The 20,175-nt window shown below is 47.0% G+C and overlaps 2 protein-coding genes across 5 annotated transcripts in view; one reads left to right on the forward strand and one right to left on the reverse strand.

Annotated features, from left to right (window-relative positions):
• Positions 1 to 3,737: 3,737 nt before the first annotated feature.
• SLC46A2 (solute carrier family 46 member 2) lies at positions 3,738 to 17,666 on the forward strand. Its single transcript, XM_007119881.4, has 4 exons — positions 3,738 to 6,575; positions 7,975 to 8,058; positions 8,470 to 8,626; positions 15,264 to 17,666. Exons 1-4 carry the CDS (start codon positions 5,099 to 5,101, stop codon positions 15,400 to 15,402), a joined length of 1,857 nt encoding a protein of 618 aa, XP_007119943.3. The 5' UTR covers positions 3,738 to 5,098; the 3' UTR covers positions 15,403 to 17,666.
• SNX30 (sorting nexin family member 30) overlaps positions 6,583 to 20,175 on the reverse strand; it is a 127,642-nt gene continuing 114,049 nt past the window's right edge. Inside the window, exons 9-12 of one of the 4 annotated variants that reach the window (XR_003681138.2) lie at positions 20,052 to 20,148; positions 18,749 to 18,844; positions 18,093 to 18,240; positions 6,583 to 6,698 (exon numbers count right to left, since the gene is read on the reverse strand). The gene's annotated coding sequence lies outside the window, so the exon portion shown is untranslated. Of the gene's footprint in view, positions 6,699 to 13,030; positions 14,032 to 18,092; positions 18,241 to 18,748; positions 18,845 to 20,051; positions 20,149 to 20,175 lie in introns of those variants that run through there. The other 3 variants (XR_003681139.2, XR_003681140.2, XR_003681141.2) reach the window with 3 other exon arrangements.

The raw sequence follows: 20,175 nt of genomic DNA on the forward strand, positions 1-20,175 counted from the left end.
AATGCAAATCAAAACTACAATGAGGTATCACCTCACACCAGTCAGAATGGCCATCATCAAAAATCTACAAACAATAAATGCTGGAGAGGGTGGGGAGAAAAGGGAACCCTCTTGCACTGTTGGTGGGAATGTAAATTGATACAACCACTATGGAGAACAGTATGTAGGGTCCTTAAAAAACTAAAAATAGAACTGCCATACGACCCAGCAGTCCCACTACTGGGCATATACCCTGAGAAAATCATAATTCAGAAAGAGTCATGTACCACAATATTCATTGCAGCACTGTTTACAATAGCCATGACATGGAAGCAACCTACATGTCCATCGACAGATGAATGGATAAAGAAGATGTGGCACATATATACAATGGAATATTACTCAGCCATAAAAAGGAAATGAAATTGAGTTATTTGTAGTGAGGTGGATGGACCTAAAGTCTGTCATACAGAGTGAAGTAAGTCAGAAAAACTAATACCGTATGCGAACACATATATGGAATCCAAAAAAAAGAAAAAAAAGGTTCTGAAGAACCTAGGGGCAGGACAGGAATAAAGATGCAGACATAGAGAATGGACTTGACACAGGGAGGGGAAAGGGTAATCTGGGACGAAGTGAGAGAATAGCATTGACCTATATACACTACCAAATGTAAAATAGCTAGCTAGTGGGAAGCAGCTGCATCTCACAGGGAGATCAGCTCGGTGCTTTGTGACCACCTAGAGGGGTGGGATAGGGAGGGTGGGAGGGAGACACAAGAGGGAGGGGATATGGGGATATATGTATATGTATAGCTGACTCACTTTGTTATACAGCTGAAACTAACACACCACTGTAAAGCAATTATACTCCAGTAAGGATGTTAAAAAAAAAAAAAAAAAAGGTGAAGAGGTAGTTTAGCTTCCAGCAAAGCTCATAGGATGTGATCAGGATCTTACTCTCCATCTTTCAGCTCTGCTGTCCTCTATATGTGCTCCAATCTCAGGCAAGTTCTGCTCTAGGGGGAGCAAAACGGCTGCCAGCAACTCCAGGCTTTCATCCTCACCAGTCTAAGATGTGCAGAGAAGAATAAGTGTCTCCTCCCTAACTATTTAAGTCAGAATCCTGGGCCTTATTCTTACTGGTTCAAATTTGGGTCACATTTCCATCTCCAAACCAATCACTGTGATCACAGGCACTCAGTGCTGTGATTGGCCAGATCTGAGTCTCATTTCCACTTGGAAGAAGGTTCATCAGAGGAAAAATGGGGTGTTCTTACCAGAAGAAGAATCAATGTATCCTGGCCATTAAAAACCGATGTCTTACTTCTACAGTGTTGAGCAGGTTGTTCATGAGGCCATTCATGTTGGGAGCAGAGCTTCGGGTACACAGGAATCCCATTAAGCCAGAATCTTTGAAAGAGGAGGCATGGTCTGGCGTCAGTGACTACATGTGTAAAACAGAACTTGGAGTGTTTGTACAGTGCCTGTTGATAAATCTTCAGACTTGAAAGATCCTTGAGGGCAAAGGATTTTGTATCCCTGGTACCAAGTAGTGAGCCTGATACTCAAAAAGTGCTTGTAAATGATGGATGGATGGACGGTAGATGAATGGATGATGAATGAACAAATGAATCACTGAGTTTGAAAATCTTAGGAATAGGCTCACAGTATTTGACAAAGTTTTGAACACACAAATGCATTTTGAAAATGTATCTCTTCAATTATGTCGGAAATGGAGCATGGTGAAAATAGCATGGACTCTGAAGTCACACAAACCAAGATTTGAATTCTGGCTCTGTGTGACCTCGTGCAAATGACTGAGCCACCCTAAGTCTGTTTCCTCATCTATAAAATTGGGCAATGTTAGGGTGCCACCCTGAGGGGGAGTAGCCAATGAAACAATTTCCCAAGAAGATCCACGGGTGGCATTCATTATTTTGATAACTTATTATAAATGAGGCCTAGCTCTCAGCCTGACAGAATAAAAAACTTCATCAGCACTCGGAGAGGGAAGTCATTTCCCAGACAGAGCCCCACATTAACCAAATTAGAAAGGCAGAGAAATCAGAATGCTAATGTATTAACTTACCATGAGAAGTTATTTGGAGTATTGATGCAACTAGCACATTTCCTTCCTGCGCTCAGCTCTACTGGGAAGTAAAATCACAACTAGAAGATTGCCTGTGCTCAGGCAAGGGAACTTGGGGTGGCCCCTGCATGTAGCGATGGACCAGCCATCGGGAAACCCTAGAAAGAAAGTTCTTGGATGGTCACTGACAAGGTTTATCTCTGTCTCCTAGGTTGAGTTTGTACATCTTTGCTTTGTGCATTATATATTTATGTCTTGGAGGGCATCATCTTTCCTTCACTTGTAATGTCTTGGGAAAAGGCTCACCTCAGCCCCTAAAATATCAGCAATAGAGAAGAACACTTTTCCCATCAGTGCAGCCTGCATCAGCAGCGAGGGTCTCCCTGGCCCTCAGGATCTGGGTCAGACGGCTTAACTACCCACATCCACAGCCTGCGACATTCCCAAGCCCGTCCCAGATTTCAGCAAGTCCCTGGGAGACTGGTGTTCTTGTGATCTCCTCTCCTGCTCGCTCATGATCTCTGCCCAGAGTTATGTTAATCCAGACATGAATCACGGATTCGTCACCGGCTTCCACCAAAATAAAAAAATAAAAAATCCCACTTACACAAAACATTCATGAGTTGACTTTTCTAAAGAACCAAGGAGGGTAGGGTGAGGTCTCAGGAAGGATTCATACACACACATGAGATGGCAAGCTGTTTAGAGCCCTATTAGACCTTCCTATTCTTCTAAAGTTCCTCTGACCACACTGACACGGGGGTTCCTGTTCTCACCAGCAGACCCGAGTCTCACTTCCCCACGCCTCTGTTCTGCCTCCCCCCCTCCCCACCCCAATAGAAAGAACAAACGCTCCACCTCTCTCCCTGTCTGCTCGACCGACCCCGACACAGGCACAGCAGCCCTGGCGAGCAGGAACCTAAAGTCATACAAGGGAGACTCAAGTCAGAAGAAGGTCCTCTCTGCAGGAGTGTGTACTTAAAGGAGGAAGCAAGCCAGCCAGGGAAACTGGTCTCCACCTAGTCCAAGGCAGTGAGCCCATGAGACAGAAGAACAACTGCAAAGAAATAGAAAGGGTCCTGGGGACTTTATTCAGCAGCAAATGATCCTGGTGACTGTTCTTGTGGGATCTACTCCCTGCAAGAGTCCAATTTTAGCATCTGCAGGGACACACAGGGCTTGCAGGACCTCCCCCTCTCTCCCTTGGCGCTGGGGTTTAAGGACAAAGCCTCCAGGCTGGGACCCACGCTGGCTTGGGTCCTGTGCTGGCTCCTGGCCTTTAATTCAGGTGCTCAAAGAAGGACTCTTCTCCAAGAGGCCTTTGTCTTAGAGGAAGGGCTGAGCTTAGCTGCTCCTGAGGGTTTTGTTTGGGGTTTTTGTTTGTTTTTTGTTGCTGTTGTTGTTTAATTGTGGTAAGAACACAACGTGAGAGCTTCCCTCTTAACAATTTTTTAAGTGTATATAGTGTTACTGACTGTAAATACAATGTTGTACAGCAGATCTCTGGAGCGTCTTCATTTAGCTTGACTGAAACTTTATGCTACGTGACTAGTAATTCCCCATTTCTCCCTCCCTCCGCCCCCAATCCCTGGCAACCACCATTCCACTCTATGAATCTGACAATTTTAGATACCTCAATATGGGAAATCATGTAGCATTTGTCTTTCTACAACAGGTTTATTTTACTTAGCATAATGTCCTCAAGGTTGATCCATGTTGACACAAATCTCAGGATTTCCTTCTTTTTAAAGGCTGAATAACATTCAGTCGTATTTATATACCACATGTTCTTTTTCCGTTCATCCATCAGTGGACATTTAGGTTGCTTCCACATCTTGGCTATCGTGAATAGTGCTGCAACGAACACAGGAGTACTAATCTCTCTTCAAGAACCTAAAAATAGGACTTCCCTGGTGGTGCAGTGGTTCAGAATCCACCTGCCAATGCAGGGGACATGGGTTCAAGCCCTGGTCCGGGAAGATCCCACATGCCCGTGGAGCAACTAAGCCCGTACGCCACAACTACTGAGCCTGTGCTCTAGAGCCCTCAAGCCACAACTACTGAGCCCGCATGCCACAACTACCGAAGCCCACGCACCTAGAGCCCACACTCTGCAATGAGAAGCCAACGCACCGCAACGAAGAGTAGCCCCTGCTCACCGCAACTAGAGAAAGCCCGTGGGCAGCAACAAAGACCCAATGCAGCCAAAAATAAATAAATAAATTTATATATTAAAAAAACCTAAAAATAAACAAGTGGGACTACATCAAACTAATAAAGCTTCTGCACTGCAAAAGAAAGAAAATCAACAGAGTGAAAAGGCAAACTACAGAATGGGAGAAAATATTACACATCATGTCTCTGAAAGGGAGTTAATCTCCAACATATATAAGAATTCCTACAATTCAGTTGTAAAACAAACATGGGCTAAGGACTTGGATAGACATTTCTCCAAAGAAGATATACAAATGGCCAAGAAGCATATGAAAAGATAAGCTAATCATCAGGGAAATGCAAATCAAAACCATAGTGAGGTATCACCCCACACCTGTCAAGATGGCTATTTATCAGAATAGATAAGTGTTGGTGAGGATGTGAGACACTGGAACCCTTGTGCACTGGTGCTGTGAAAGGAAAATGGGGCAGCTTCTATGGAAAACAACGAAGTTTCCTCAAAAAAAAAAAAAATAAAAGCACTATGATCTAGCAATCCCACTGCGGGGTCTTTATCCAAAAGAATTGAAATCAACACCTCAAAGAGATACTAGGACTCCTGAGTTTTAAAAATTTCTCTCAAAGTCTCTGCCACCCAGCTCCCCACAGCACATAGGGCCCCGTCACTTTTAAACCCCCAAATAAAACCTCACCGTCCCCCACCCCGCAACCCGCTGATCCCAGGCACCTCACTGCTTGCCCCAAACTGCCTTCCAGGGACAGAATTTTGCCCCCTGCCTTGGGGGGGCGGGGGTGTCTCAGGCCAGGCCCAGTCCCAGGAGAAGGTGCCCAGCGACCTGCGGGAGGTCCAGGCATGCCCGGCCGTGCGGGAATCGGCCCTTCAGGCGGCCGCGCTTCCCGGAGCAGCGTGACGCGGGGGCGCAGCCGGACTCCAGACTCGCTGCGCACTCCCCCGCGCCTGGCTTCCCTGGGCCGCCGCCAGTCCTACTCCGCCGCCGGGGGCGGAGCGTGGCCCTTTTTGGTCCGGGCAGGCGTGGCCGCGGTCCCGGAGGTCACTCAGCCGCCCGGCTGGCTGCTGTCACTGCCGCCCTGCGCCTGGCTCAGCTCGGCTCGCAGGTTGCCCCGCGCGCACCCGGGCTGCGCCCCCGCCCTCCGGAGCGGCAGCGGCAGCGGGCAAGCCCCTCCCTCCATCCCCCATCAGAGAGACCACATGGACCCGGGGACCACCTGCCCGTGCAGGGGCCCCCTGCCTCGCCTCCAGGTGTGGACCTGGATCGAGCCCGTGGTGGCCTCCACCCAGATGGCCACCTCCCTCTACGACGCGGGGCTGCTCCTCGTGGTGAAGGCGTCCTTCGGAGTCGGGGTCTTGGCCAACCACAGCGCCAGCCCATCGCCCCGGGGGGCTCTAGAGAACCAACAGCAGAGAGCCATCTCCAACTTCTACATCATCTACAACCTTGTGATGGGCCTGACGCCCCTGCTGTCGGCCTATGGGCTGGGCTGGCTCAGCGACCGCTACCACCGCAAGATCTCCATCTGTATGCCTCTGCTGGGCTTCATGCTCTGCCGCCTCGCGCTGCTGCTCAAGGTGCTGCTGGACTGGCCCGTGGAGATGCTCTACGGGGCGGCGGCGCTCAACGGGCTGTGTGGTGGCTTCTCGGCGTTCTGGTCGGGGGTCATGGCCCTGGGATCCCTCGGCTCCTCGGAGGGCCACCGCTCCCTGCGCCTCATCGTGATCGACTTGATCCTGGGCTTGGTGGGATTCTGCGGGAGCATGATCTCCGGGCACCTCTTCAGGCAGATAGTCGGGCACTCCAGCCAGGGCCTGGTGCTGACCGCCTTCAGCGTGAGCTGTGCCACCTGTGCCCTTTTCTACAGCCTCTTGGTGCTGAAGGTCCCTGAGTCCAAGGCCAAGCCCAGCAAGGCTGTGGATATGGTGTCCGGCACAGTCAGCACCTACAACGCCCTGGATCCTGATCCGACAGACGAGCAGAGTGTGGTGAGGCACCCTTCGTCTCCTGCAAAAGCAAAGCCCAAGAAAACCATTATTGCCCTGCTCTTTGTGGGTGCCATCATATATGACCTGGCAGTGGTGGGCACAGTGGACGTGATACCCCTTTTTGTGCTGAGGGAGCCTCTGAGTTGGAACCAAGTGCAGGTGGGCTATGGTATGGCTTCAGGGTACACCATCTTCATCACCAGCTTCCTGGGCGTCCTGGTCTTCTCCCGCTACTTCCAGGACACCACCATGATCATGATTGGAATGGTCTCCTTTGCGTCTGGAGCCCTCCTCTTGGCTTTTGTGAAAGAGACATACATGTTCTACATTGGTGAGTCTGGCATTCTTGGGGAGGCAGGACAAGGACGCTGCGCATCCCCCGAGGCACGGGGCTGACCCCAGGGATGCTGTGTTCTAGGTGTCCCAGCTCAGCACCGGAGATTATACCTGCTACCTAGGAGACACAAGGGAGACAGGATTATGCGCACTTGAGTTTGTCGGTATTGTTACCTGTGTGGCCCCTGAAATGTTACCAGAGTGGTGCCCACAGCTCTAGGAAGTCAAGGGAGGGCTGGTCAGTGGTGCCTGGAGTCAGCAGGAGAGCCTTCGGGATGCCCTCGAGTGGAGGAGATGGGGTTGAGTTTCTTCTCCCCAGTTTTAAAGGGATAAAACATATTAATCCAGCTGAAAAAGTCCTTTAATTAAAATCATTTCAATCATTTTGGGTCAAGCACAAGCTTTTTAAAAAGAGAGAAAAATTCTCCATAAATGCCTTCCACAACCATTGTAATACATTCATTCCCTCAAGGAAGCAGAATGAAGTTCCTATCTGAGGACAAAGACAACCACAAGCAGAGAGCTCTGGCCCGTGCTCCCACAGACCTTTCTACAATGATAGAAATGTTCTGTATCTGCTCTACCTAATACACTAGCCATTAGACACGTGTGGCTATGAAGCCCTTGAAATGTGGCCAGTGCAACTTGAAGAACAGAATTTTTCATACTATTTCATTTAAATTAAATAGTCACGTGGCTGGCTAGTGGCTAAATATATTCAAACAACTCAAGATGGTTCCCAGAGACCGTCCTTTGGCGGAGGTCACACAACTCAGAAAAACCCCTCACAAAATGGCAAGATTACCTTTAGCCAGCTCCCAGTTCAGCAGGCCGTGTGCAAGGGCCAGAGTCCCTCCCTCCCCACCACACACACGCACACACACACACACACACACACACACACACACACACCCGCCAAGGGATAATGAACAGGGAGGGCTTGAGGGAAGGAGGGGTGTGTGGCACGTGTGTTAGTGGCACACATTTCTAGATGCAGCTTGCCAAAGCTCCTGGGACCATCTCCCAGAGGTGGCAATGCATGGCAAGCGCAGACACCTCTCTCCCAGGAGGCAAGAAGAGGAGTTCCGAGTGACATCAGCTCCACTTCCCTAGAAACAACTTAACTCTACCAATAAAGACACTCTTCACCCTCTGTCAGCACTGTGCTTGGCACCTTGCAGACGGGTCTGCAGCAATGTGCTCAGAGAATCAGCCTGCCCGGGGCGGGGGGAGGAGGTGGGGGGGGGCCCTAGTCTGCCAGCAGAGAAACCATTTCTTCAAGGCCACAGAGGATTGTGGGAGAGGGGGGAGGGGAGGCCTTTGCTCTGTTCTAATTTACTCTTGGGCCAAGGCTGGGCTACACTGAGGAGTGCTCTCCTGTGATTCCTTTCCAGCTCGGGCCACCATGCTGTTCGCTCTCGTCCCCATCACAACCATCCGATCGGCAATGTCCAAACTCATCAAGGGCTCTTCTTATGGTGAGTGAAAGGAATTTCTCGGAGGTCCTCTCTGTCTGGACGGTTTCAGAGCCAGTCGGCTTGAGGCGTGGGGTCTGGACTGGCCGAAGGCACAGGAGAGAGTTCCAGAAGCAGCCCTGAAGACACTAGAAACACCCTGGTGTCTATCCAGAGTGGAGGGAGTGAGAGCGGGAGGGTGGGAAAGACTCGGAAAGTCAGCTGCTGAAAAGCCACAGTCAAAGGGAGATGCTACCATCCACGGGCCGTGGGAAGAGTCAGCTGGGTGGAGGCAAGAATCCTGTAAAATGAGCCCTGAAGACAGAGGGAGTCTGGGAAGGGTGAGGGGTCTCCTGAGAACCCCCCAGAGACTCAGCTCTCAGGGAACATGGAGGGACAGCTTAGTAACCTTGGTAACCTCGGTCCCTTCCACAGGAAAGGTGTTTGTCATCCTGCAGCTGTCCCTGGCTCTGACCGGGGTGGTGACATCCACGGTGTACAACAGGATCTATCAGCTCACCATGGAGAAGTTCGTTGGCACCTGCTTTGCACTCTCCTCGTTTCTCTCCTTCCTGGCCATCATCCCGATTGCGTAAGACACGACCAGCATCTGCTCTTTGGGCTGGGGCCTGGGGCTTAGGTCAAGGACTGTTGGAGCATTTCCAGCCCATTATCATAAAGTATTTTCAACAATTACACAATGGGTTCTGAGTAGGCTCTCTCACAGAGAAAAAGTTCTCCTGTTCCCCGAAACTAATAATCTGGCAATTTGGAAATTCCCTAAAGTTATAAGTAATAAACAGAGGGCCCTAACAAGCTGGCTCACTTCCTGGTGGTTTTGTAATACAATTTATTTATAGGCACCTCATATACTTCCTTGTAATCAGGGGCTGGGATAAGAAACCTTCTTGTACCACTCAGACCTCTTTTGTTTAGTCTCCTTTAGGTGAGAGTCAGCCGGCCTCCCTTCCAGGTACTCTTTCTTGTCTGTACCTTCCAAGGGCTTGGCAACTTCTGTGCTCAGTGCCCTTTAAATCTCATGGCCACCGGACTGTGTGAGCTCTCCTGTAGGACTTGGGCAATTCCTTTGACCTCTCTGGGGGAATTTTCTTGTTTGCAAAACAAGAGCGCTAAAGTCTGGAAGATAACAGGCAGGAGGAAGGCTAGAGAAGCAAAGGAGGGGTACTCCAGGCCCATGGGGAGAGTGCCAGCCTAGATCATCACCAAAATGGACCAGGTGGAACAGTCTAGTCTTCGACCAGCCCCATCCAAGGGAAATATGGTACGAGCCACAAGTACAAGCCATATTATGTGATTTAAAATTTTCTAGTAGCCACGTTTAAAAACAATAGAAGTAACAAGTGAAATGATTTTAATAACATTTGATTTGGCCCAATAGATCCAAAATACCTTTGTAATCAATTTATGAAATCAATGAGTCTTTTAAACTAAATCTTCAAAATCTGATATTTTATACTGACAGCACACCTCAATTTGGACTCCATTTGAACACCTTTCAAGTGTTCAGTAGCCAGTGTAACTAGTGGCTACATATTAGCTCAGTTTTGGTCTGTTTAGGCCCTTTTATCCTTTCCTAACCTGTGGTTATCTCACACTTGTATCAGTCCCACCAGAGGATTATTGATATCCACAGTAAGATACAAGGGACTTGACACAGATTTGCATTTTAAAGGGACCAGTAGCACACCAGAACCCTACCTATCAGTAATGGTGGTGTTATAGGCAGCAGAGTAGACAAGAATTCAAGGCAGGTTGGAAGTGGGAAGTGGATAGTGGAATTCTCACCATCTTTGAATTCTCACATCGCATTGCATAGGTCCCTGCCTGCAGAGAAGGCTGAGCCTCCTGAGACAGGAGCCATCAATCATGAAGGCTCTTTGCTTTATTTCATAGTTGAGAAAATAATAAGATATGAGGATCAAACAGCTGAGAGAATTTGTACAAAACAGCAGACTTGATTACTAGTGCCTTCTTGGGCCAGTTCTCATTTTCTCAAGGTGTAGGACTGAGCCAGACCTGTCCTCAAGCTGCCCAGCCCTTAGGCCTTTTCATGTGCCACTGTCTTCATGAGAGTCTCAGCTGAATAGGTTGGGTTTAGCTAGAGCTGACCCACAATGCAAACTTCTCAGGAGTCCCAGCTCTTTGTCCATGTGAGTAATGGGTTAGTAGCCGTGCCGCTTGGAAGTTATCCAGTCCTGGCAGTTCAACCAACTGCCATTGGCAGTTGGTTGAAATACAGTCTCTTTGACCTAAACAAATCAACAAAAAACAACAAAAGAAAACAAGTCTGACTAGTTAATGTGTGTCATAGCTAGAGATATAAACAAATGAAAGCATTGAGAATATGCAATAATTGGTTCCTTTCTGCAGTTTCACTGCTTCATTTTTGTGCTAAGGAGATGCTTTCCCTTTTTTAAGAGACTTTGGGGTGCATGAAACAGGTGTGCTGCCCTTGACACCTACCCCCCAATGTACTATGTAATATGCACCTGGACCCAGCCCTACACTGTGTGCATGGAATCTTGATTAAGATATGCATGATCTTCATGATCTTATACTACAGAAGCAGGGACAGAATCTTGAACCAATCATAAGTAACTGAATGCTTATGTGAAATGAGGCACTTAAGTAGTTGCTAATTGTCCTCCTCTGTTGTAGACATTTAGCTGTAGAGGGACCCATGTGCAACCGAAGCCTCCTTTGCTTGCTGTACATTGGAATCACCTGGAGAGATTTAAAAACTACTGATGTCTGGCTCCTACCCGCAGAGATTTTCACTCAGTTGATCTGGGATGCAGCCTGGGCACAGGAATATTTTAAAGCTCTCCAGTTTATTCGGATATACAACCAAGGTTGAGAACCTCTGGTATAAAGGGAGTTTTTCTATTACCTTTCCCTTCCACGAAGTCACAAGTAAATAAGATCCTGAAAAATTATTACAAGAGGCCAAGGCTGCACCATTGATCATTAAGCACTGTTAGCAGGAAAGACCAGAACACTCTAACCACAGAAAGAAAAGCTACATTCCAATGACATAAAAGCCCAGGAAGACATGTCACAGCAGGGAGTGGAGGAGGCCACGGAGGGCAGAAGGCTGGGAGGAGAGGTTCCTGGGCTGAGCTGCCAGCAGCCCATCTGCAGGAAGGGAGTGTGGCCCCAGCCCTTCCTGGTACCAAAGTGAGTCAATTTCATGTCACTGTGAGAACCTGCCCTCTCCTGCTTGTCTTTACACGCGACAGGGAGATGCTGAGGGAATAACTGTCTGGCTCTGCCCATCCACAACCCACTGGCCACCCAACACACATGCACTCGGCTGCTGCCTCGTGCTTCATAGAGAAAACAGACGCCATCAGAGGAGAGTGGGCTCATTTTCTCCAAAGTAGATCTACAAGCCTACGTTCTTTTGCACCCATCCTGTTCTTCTCCTCCCCCCAACCTCTCTCTGAAAGATAGTAATAGCAAACACTTAAACAGCCCTTATTATGTGCCAGGCACTACTTTAAATATTTCATATATTTTAACCTTCTCAAACAATCCTCTGAGACAATTACTATTTTATCTCCATTTTGCAGATGAAGAAAACAGACTCTAAGATGTCATGTAACTTGCCAAAGATTACAGAGCTAATAAGTGGCAGAGACAGGATTTGAACCCAGGCAGTTGGTTCTCAGCCACTCCTTGACTTGCTTCTTAGAAGAGTCACTGGCTATCTGGGAGCCACCTCTCCCCTTCTCCTTAGAGAGCTTACTTGCACTACTTAGCTGCTCCCTCTCCTGAATTCTTCCTATCAGAAGTGACACGTGATCTACCACCCTCTCTCCTCCTCCTTTTTATGGCCATGTTCTCCAGTGCTAGTCTGCACCTGCCGTCTCGTCCTCACCTCCCGTTCGCTTTTCAACCCACTATACAGACTGATTTCCCCCTTCAATGCCACCAGGGCTATGCTAAGATCTGACTTCCTCACAGCTGAATGCAGTGGACTCCCTACCATCCTCATATTGCATGGATTCTCAGAGGCCCCCAGCACTGTTGGTCACTCTTTCCTTGGAAGGCACTTGTCACTGTCACTTGACTTTAACACCTCCCCTCCCGGGTTTCTCCTACCTCTCTGTCTTCTCTATAAACCTCCACATGGAAGAATTCTTTGGGGCTCTGCTCGACTCCCTACCATCCTCATATTGCATGGATTCTCAGGCCCCCAGCACTGTTGGTCACTTTCCTTGGAAGGCACTTGTCACTGTCACTTGACTTTAACACCTCCCCTCCCGGGTTTCTCCTACCTCTCTGTCTTCTCTATAAACCTCCACATGGAAGAATTCTTTGGGGCTCTGCTCTGGGTTGTCATCTCATGTCATGTCCTCTCTAAACAATCTAAAGTATGTTCAAAACTTCAAATTAGCATTTCAATTTCCAAAATTGGGTCCTTGATGCCCTCCTAAAGTCTGCTGCCCTCCAGTCTTTCCCATCTCATTAAATGGCATCAGCACTCACCCAGGGTAGAAACTGGAGAGTCACAAATGTCCTCTCTCTTCTTCATCTTCCCATACCTCCCATCCATGAAGCCTCATTGATTCTACCTCCAACATATGCCTCCAATTCATCCTTTTCTCTTTATCCCTACTGCTGCCACCCAAGCACCTGGGGGACCAAATTCGCCTCTGAGCCATTCTCCCCACATCCACACGTTCCCCTCTCATCCTCTCTCCACCAGGTGGCCAGAGCAATTTCCTTAGAGTGTACATCAGTTCACATCATCTCCTGCCCAAAGCTCTGAGCTTGGCTTTCACTGCTCTTAAGACCCAAATTTCTTACCGTGGACCACAGGTCCTTCATAATCCAGCCTCCCATTCCTGCCACTAACCACCCTCCCCATTCTATGCTTCAGCACCAGGAGCCTACCCTCATGCTCTTCCCCCTTCCTTACCCACACATCCTTCTTAACACAACTTAGTTGTGGTCTTAACTTGAACACCATTTTCTCAAAGAGGATTTGAGAAAATCCCCTTCTCAATCTAACTTCGATCCTTCTATTATATGCTCCCCAAGCTTCCTATACTTTTCCTTCATAGCATGATAGTTGATGATTATTTAGTGATTATCATGTTTTACAAGCTTGCTCACTGGACTGTAGGCTCCCTGAGGGCAGGAACCACAACTGTTTGGCTCACCTCGTATCCTGTGTCCAGCAGAGAGCTTAGCGTGTACTCAAAGTATTTAATGAATGAACAATCTGTCAGAAGGGTGTGACACCTACTAGCCAGCACTGCTGACTATCCATACCCAGAGCTGCCTGTTGACTGACCATGAAGTCAGGGGTTGGCCATCACCATATCAATGAAAATTGATCAACAGTCAATCTAAGAAATAAACAGAAAATTTTAGTCATGCTATCCCAAGGATTATAACCCGGGAGACGGTATTTCAGAAAACTCTGAGGACTGTTCCACCTGTTAGAGGTCAAGGCACAGTTACAGAAGTTGTTTTTGGGGTTTTAAAAATATTTATTTATTTATTTTTGGCTGCATTGGGTCTTCGTTGCTGCACGTGGGCTTTCTCTAGTTGTGGCGAGTGGAGGCTACTCTAGGTTGCAGTGCACAGGCTTCTCATTGCAGTGGCTTCTCTTGTTGCGAAGCACGGGCTCTAGGTGCACGGGCTTCAGTAGTTGTGGCACACAGTCTCAGTAGTTGTGGCTCGCGGGCTTAGTTGCTCCGCGGCATGTGGGATCTTCCCGGACCAGGGCTTGAACCCGTGACCCCTGCATTGGCAGGCGGATTCTTAACCACTGTGCCACCAGGGAAGCCCTACATAAGTTTTTCAGACAATGGGTTATACATCAAAGTAACATATTGCGGGGGGGGGAGGGGGAGGGATAAATTAAGAGTTTGGGAGTAACATATACACACTACCATATATAAAGTAGGTAAACAAGGATGTACTTTACAGCACAGCGAACTATACTCAGTATCTTGTAATAAACTATAATGGAAAAGAATATATACATGAATTACTTTGCTGTACACTTGAAAGTAACACGACATTGTAAATTAACTATACTCCAATTTAAAAAACTTTCCCAATATGGACCAGAAAAGAAAACCAAAGTAACAAATTGACAGTTTATATAGTCCAACAAGGTGAGCAGTGGGTTATTGTGACCCCTTACAGGACTGAGAAAGGAATGTTAACTCCTAGGAAGTTACCTTGCTGGCACCAGGAGGAAATTGCTTTTTTTGTGTGTTAAGTAGGAATTCCTGTGTCTTCTAAGGGGATCTAGTTAGCGTATAATGTAGGCACACAATGCACACTAAAGGGGAGGAGGTAGTTGCTCAAATGGGCAGAGAATCTTATGTTTTTAAGTTTTCTTGTCCCGCCTTAATTTATCAACCACCTGGCCTTGCTGTCGTGGTCCATAGCAGGGAGGGGTGAGCTGTGGAGTCGGGCCTGCAACCGGAGTTCATGTGGTCCTGGGCTAGCAGCCTCTAAGTCTTGGCTTGCCTCTTACCAGCTCTGTCATACCACGAGCTCTAAGTACAGTAAGTGCTCCCCCCTGCAGAGCCCTGGGGCTCATGGAAGGTGGGGAATCAGTGTTTGGAAGTTTCCACAAAGCTTTTCCTTAGAAGGGTTTGGATTTATGCTCACACCCCATCCAGCAGCTCCAGATGTGGTCCATCCATCAGGAAGAACTGTGTGCCAGCTTAGAACCTGAGGTTCCTAGAGCTCAAACAGTTGAGAAAACAGAGGACACCAGAGGTCGAAGGACATGCCAAAGGTCACAAAGATCCAAGACTTCAACTAGAGCTCCTCATTCCTATGCATTCACTTATCTCCAAATATTTCTAAACAATGTAATGATTTATGGAAGAGAGAAAAGGGCTATGGAAAGGCAAAAGAGGATGCAGCTAATTCTGCTTGGGATGAGCAAAACTTGATCTTGAGGTCCCCACGGGAGTTCATCATCGGGCAGAAGTGAGATGGAAAGAGACTCCCGGAAAAGGAAAATGTAGATGCAAAGGGTTCTTGATGTTATGGGACAGGAAGGAGGCTGGAGTGAGAGAAGTTCCCTCGGGCCATCTCCCTTCATGCAGTACAGCATTCTGCTGCGATAATGGATAGAACCTCCTAGTCTACCAGTGATAAAGAGGTGGCCAGAGACCTCCCCGCCCCATTCCAGCTGTTCTCTCATAATTCTCTATTGTAAATTCTTACAGCATCGTGGCCTATAAGCAAGCCTCGTGGTTGCAGCATGGAGACATCGCAGAGAAAAGAAGGTGCTTATCTGCGGGAGCCGGAAACACCAGCAATGGCTGGGGCTCTCTGAAGACCAAGGAAGGGAACAGGAACTGGTAACCAAAGTAACCCATTGCTCAAGAAACCCGAGTTCCAGCCAGAGTCAGCCTCAGAGTGACTTGCTCTGGCTCAAGGGTCCCTGGTGGGTAGGGAAAAGCATTTTCCTGGTGATGGAGAAACTTTCTCAGCTTTCAGACATCACTATCAGTCAGAGGTTAGGTTCTACAGACAGTAGAGTGTGAACTTTCAAGGGTGATATGAAGGCCGCACACACAGCCATACCAGACACTGAAGCCCCTTTTCTTCCAGGAATGGAAGGGCTTCAGTGCCTGGCATGAGGGCTCCAACATATGGTAACTAGTCACCCAGGAGTCCTGTGTGAGAACTCAAAGTCACACATTTTCAACAGCCTGAGGGGAATAGGGAAGGGATGTTTTGTAAGAACTGCCAAAAGTGAATGTCAGTCAATATTTTTTTAATTAAAATAGAAACTTGAAAAAAAGTTAGCTTTCTTCCCGGAGGCCTTGTTATCTGTGAACAACTCCAGACAAATCTGGAGCTCAGGCATTTGACTTCAGGGTAGTTTTGCTGTTATTTTTTTATTTTTATTTTTTTTTGCGGTACACGGGCCTCTCACTGCTGGGGCCTCTCCCGTTGCGGAGCACAGGCTCCGGACGCGCAGGCCCAGCGGCCATGGCTCACGGGCCCAGCCGCTCCGCGGCATGTGGGATCTTCCCGGACCGGGGCACGAACCCGCGTCCCCTGCATCGGCAGGCGGACTCTCAACCACTGCGCCACCAGGGAAGCCCTACTGTTGTTTTTAAGAAGCAAATATCAAAAGGCTTTCTTCAAAGGAATATAATTTGGATACTTTCGGTCAACAGTATTTCCCAAAGTGAGAGGTGTAAAGGGAGAGGGGTGATATACTAAGAGCCACTTTATTTTGAGGTACTTATTTTTATAGCCTATTTTAATTATGTGTATAAAAGACTCACCTCCTAATAAAATCAACATTCACAGCATGAGTGTGTGAATCATTCTTTCTTTGGTCAGGTTCCCACTAGAACTCAGACATAGCATTCTTAGACTAGGGTTAAAGTTAAAGCTTGCAAATGCTCAAAAGCTAGCATTTAAATCTCAGAGCATTTGGGCTCAGAGTTGTATCGCTGATCCCTTGCAGGGACTGGTCAAAACTTTATGGCACATCTACTAAGGTCCCAGCACCATGCTAGGTGCTGAGATAGATACAGAAAGAACACGACAGCTCCTGCCCTACCAGTGTATTATCGAATGGGTGGAGCAGACAGAACAGGAAGCAACAGTGATGTATCCTATAATAAACGCTAACATAAAGGAGCATATAATCCAGATACAAGAGCGCAGGGAGGGCTTCTCAGAAGAAGTGGCATAAGACTGGAAAGATAAGGAGTTACCAAGGTGGGACGTTGAGGGACATTCCAGGCAGAAAGAACATGCTGGAAGGCCTGAAGGTGAAAATATCCCAAAATATACAAAATCAATGTGAGGGGAGAAAAGAGGGATGGAGGGAGAGGTATCCAGGGCAATGGAATCAAGAGGTGAGATTGGAACAGTGAGGAGGAACATCAAGACAGAGCCTTTAAAAAGTCTCTTTATACCTAGAATAGTCAAGTTCATAGAGTCAGAAAGTACACTGGTATGCCAGCAGGTGGTGGGATGGGGAGTCAGTGTTTAAAGGGGACAGAGTTTCAGTTTAGGAAGGTGAAAAATTCAGGAGATGGATGATGGTGAGAGTTGCACAACAATGTGAATGTACTTAGTGCCACTGAACTGTACAGTTAAATATGGGTAAAATAGTATGTTTTATACTATGTGACTTTTACCACAATAAAACAAAATTTTTTAAAGTTTCTCTTTAGAAATGCAAATCAAAACTACAATGAGGTACCACCTCATGCCAGTCAGAATGGCCATGATCTAAAAGTCTACAAATAACACATGCTGGAGAGGGTGGGGAAACCCTCTTACACTGTTGGTGGGAATGTAAATTGGTGCAGCCACTATGGAAAACAGTATGGAGGTTCCTCAAAAACTAAAAATAGAGTCACCATATGATCCTGCAATCCCACTCCTGGGCATGTATCTGGAGAAAACCGTAATTTGAAAAGATATATGCACCCTAATGTTCACTGCAGCACTACCTACAATAGCCATACATGGAAACAACCTAAATGTCCATCGACAGATGAATGGATAAAAAAGATGTGATACATATATACAATGGAATACTACTCAGCCATTGAAAAGCATGAAATAATGCCATTTGCAGCAACATGGATGGACCTAGACATTATCATACTAAGCAAAGTTAGACAGAGAAAGACAAATACCACGATATCACTTATATGTGGAATCTAAAATGCAATACAAATCAACATATCTATGAAACAAAAACAGGCTCACAGATATAGAGAACAGACTTGAGGTTGCCAAGGGAAAGGCGGGGGAGGGAAGGAATGGTAGTTTGGGATTAGCAGAGGCAAACTATTATATAGGATGGATAAACAACAAGGTCCTACGGCATAGTACAGCGAACTATATTCAACATCCTGTGACAAACCATTATGAAAAAGAATATATATAACAGAAGAAAATTAACAACATGGTAAATCAACTCCAATGAAAAGTTTCTTTAAAAAGAAAAAATCATTTCTCTTTAGAGTAATGGCATAGGTGTTGAAAGGTTTTAAGCAGGAACACGGAATGCTTACCTCTTTATCTTAGAAAGAGGACTCCGGCAGCACTGAGAATGAATTGGTGGAGGAAGGAGTGAGCAAGACTTGCAGAAGGAAGACAAGCAGAGAGACCTCTGCATGAATCCAGGTGAAGGATGGTGGTGGACTGACACTGGGTAAGAAGCTAGGAGGATGGAGAAAGGTTAGATGGACTTGGAGAAATATTTGCAAGCTAGAGGTCAACAGAAGTCGGTGATGGATGAACTGCAAAGGGTGAGGTACAGGGAGGCAAGAATGACTCAGATCTGGGGTTCAGGCAACCCCAAATCTCCTTCCTGAGGAGGCAGAGATCCTCGCTGAGACAGGCAACTCAGCAGAGAAGGTGGGATGGGGAAGATGAGTTCAAGGCTATGCTCTACCTCTAAACAAACTCTCACCAATATGCTCATTCCTCTGGACTCCTGGCCTCCCCAACCCTAGCCCCTGAACCGGTTCCCCAACCTAAATGAATCTAATCATTGGCTTCTCCATTCCTGTCCTAAAAAACTTGCTCTCAACATCTAGAAAAACTTCCTTATTTGTCCACATTGACCCTGCCATAAACTTGTGGGTTTTCACTTAAGCTGGGCTCTCAACACCCTAGTATTGACTCTTTTTCAACCCCACCTGTCACCAGGGTAGTAGTGTCAAACCTTTTCAGCTCCCTCCAGGTCTTCTAGCAGATGTTCTAACCCATTAGTTCTCAAGGTGTGGTTCCTGGATCAGCATCATCAGCATCCCATGGGAACCTGTTAGAAATGCAAATTCTCAGGCCCTACCCAAATCGAACTCTACGGGTGGGGCCCCAAAATTGGTGTTTTCACAAGCTCTCAGGCTTAGGAACCACTGTTCTAATCTATGGGCCTTTTTCTCCTTACGAACTTTTGCTGAGTCCCCCTCCTCCTCTCCCTGCATCCTTAATTCTTGAGGCCCCCAAAGCCCCGCCCTTGGTTCCCTTCCCAGGTAATCTAGTCTACCAGAACTCTCTTTCCAACAATCTAGTCAACACCTCCCCCTGGGTTTCCTCAAACGTAAGTCCAAACCAAATTCTTCTCCTACCCCACCATCTAAGCCTATACGTCACCTTCTGTTTTTCTCTTGATTGACTGCGTATTTCAGTAAATGGCATCACCTCCCAGCTCCCAGGCTGGAAATCTCCACGTAATCTCTGACCCCTTCCCCTCACCACAGAAATCCATCTCCCTTCCTATCACTTCTTTTTTATGACCTAGTCCCATCTATTCCCCCAGACCTTCAGTCTGACTACAATCCTCCAGCATACTATTTTCATAATCTTCTTAAAAGGAAAACAGTTTAAAAAATGATATATCTCCCTTTTAAATTTTTAACTGACAAAGCACACAGGAAGGACTGTTATGGGAACACCCTTGATATTTAAGTTGGCCATATTTGAACAATAGGACAAGTCTTTCCATAAGGGTTATCACATAATGAGGGCCCAGCAGACACTTAGGTGCTTTGTATACATTATTGCTAGTCCTATCGGCAACCCTTCAGGAAAGGCATGTCTTCATTTCAAAGATCATAATACTGAATTTCAGAGAGATGTGACTTGCCCAAAGCCACACACCTAGAAAGTAGAAAAGCTGACATTTGATCCCAAATGTCTTATCCCACACCTTGCTGCCTCATTTTGTATAACTGAAGTCTTATATTAATGGTGTCTACTATCAGTAAGCCAAGTTTAGCACCAGTTTAAGTCCATTTCCAGTGCATTGCCGTCATTAGGTAAGCTTAACTGAGCATTCTGGTCTCTAATTTACAACACACTTGAATGCTCTAATGAGCTACAGACATTTCTTCTTTCTTTACAGATTTTTTTAAAACATAGGCATCAAAAACAAAAAAAAAACAGGAAATGACTGGCTCTGACTCAGATTATGACATTGTGCTTCGCTACGGGATAGAACAGGAAGAAATCCTTCATGTAATTACCTGGGCTGGCTGCCAGCCTTCCTGCCAATCACGGTTACAGATGGACACTGGGTGGTTTCTTCATGTCCTCAGATTGTAAGATGTAGGGGAGGGCAAACTGAGGATAAGTCCAAAAAGAAATGAA

The sequence above is a fragment of the Physeter macrocephalus genome, chromosome 9 (assembly GCF_002837175.3).
Source record: "Physeter macrocephalus isolate SW-GA chromosome 9, ASM283717v5, whole genome shotgun sequence".
NCBI classification, from domain to species: Eukaryota; Metazoa; Chordata; class Mammalia; order Artiodactyla; family Physeteridae; genus Physeter; species Physeter macrocephalus.

What these genes read in the sequence shown, in the direction of transcription:
- SLC46A2 (XM_007119881.4), top strand. Translation starts at nt 5,099, where the DNA reads ATGCCCGGCCGTGCGGGAATCGGCCCTTCAGGCGGCCGCGCTTCCCGG. An exon ending in CATCAAGGGCTCTTCTTATG is followed by an intron (nt 8,059 to 8,469) that starts GTGAGTGAAAGG and finishes TCCCTTCCACAG; the next exon opens with GAAAGGTGTTTGTCATCCTG. An exon ending in CTGGCCATCATCCCGATTGC is followed by an intron (nt 8,627 to 15,263) that starts GTAAGACACGAC and finishes AAATTCTTACAG; the next exon opens with CATCGTGGCCTATAAGCAAG.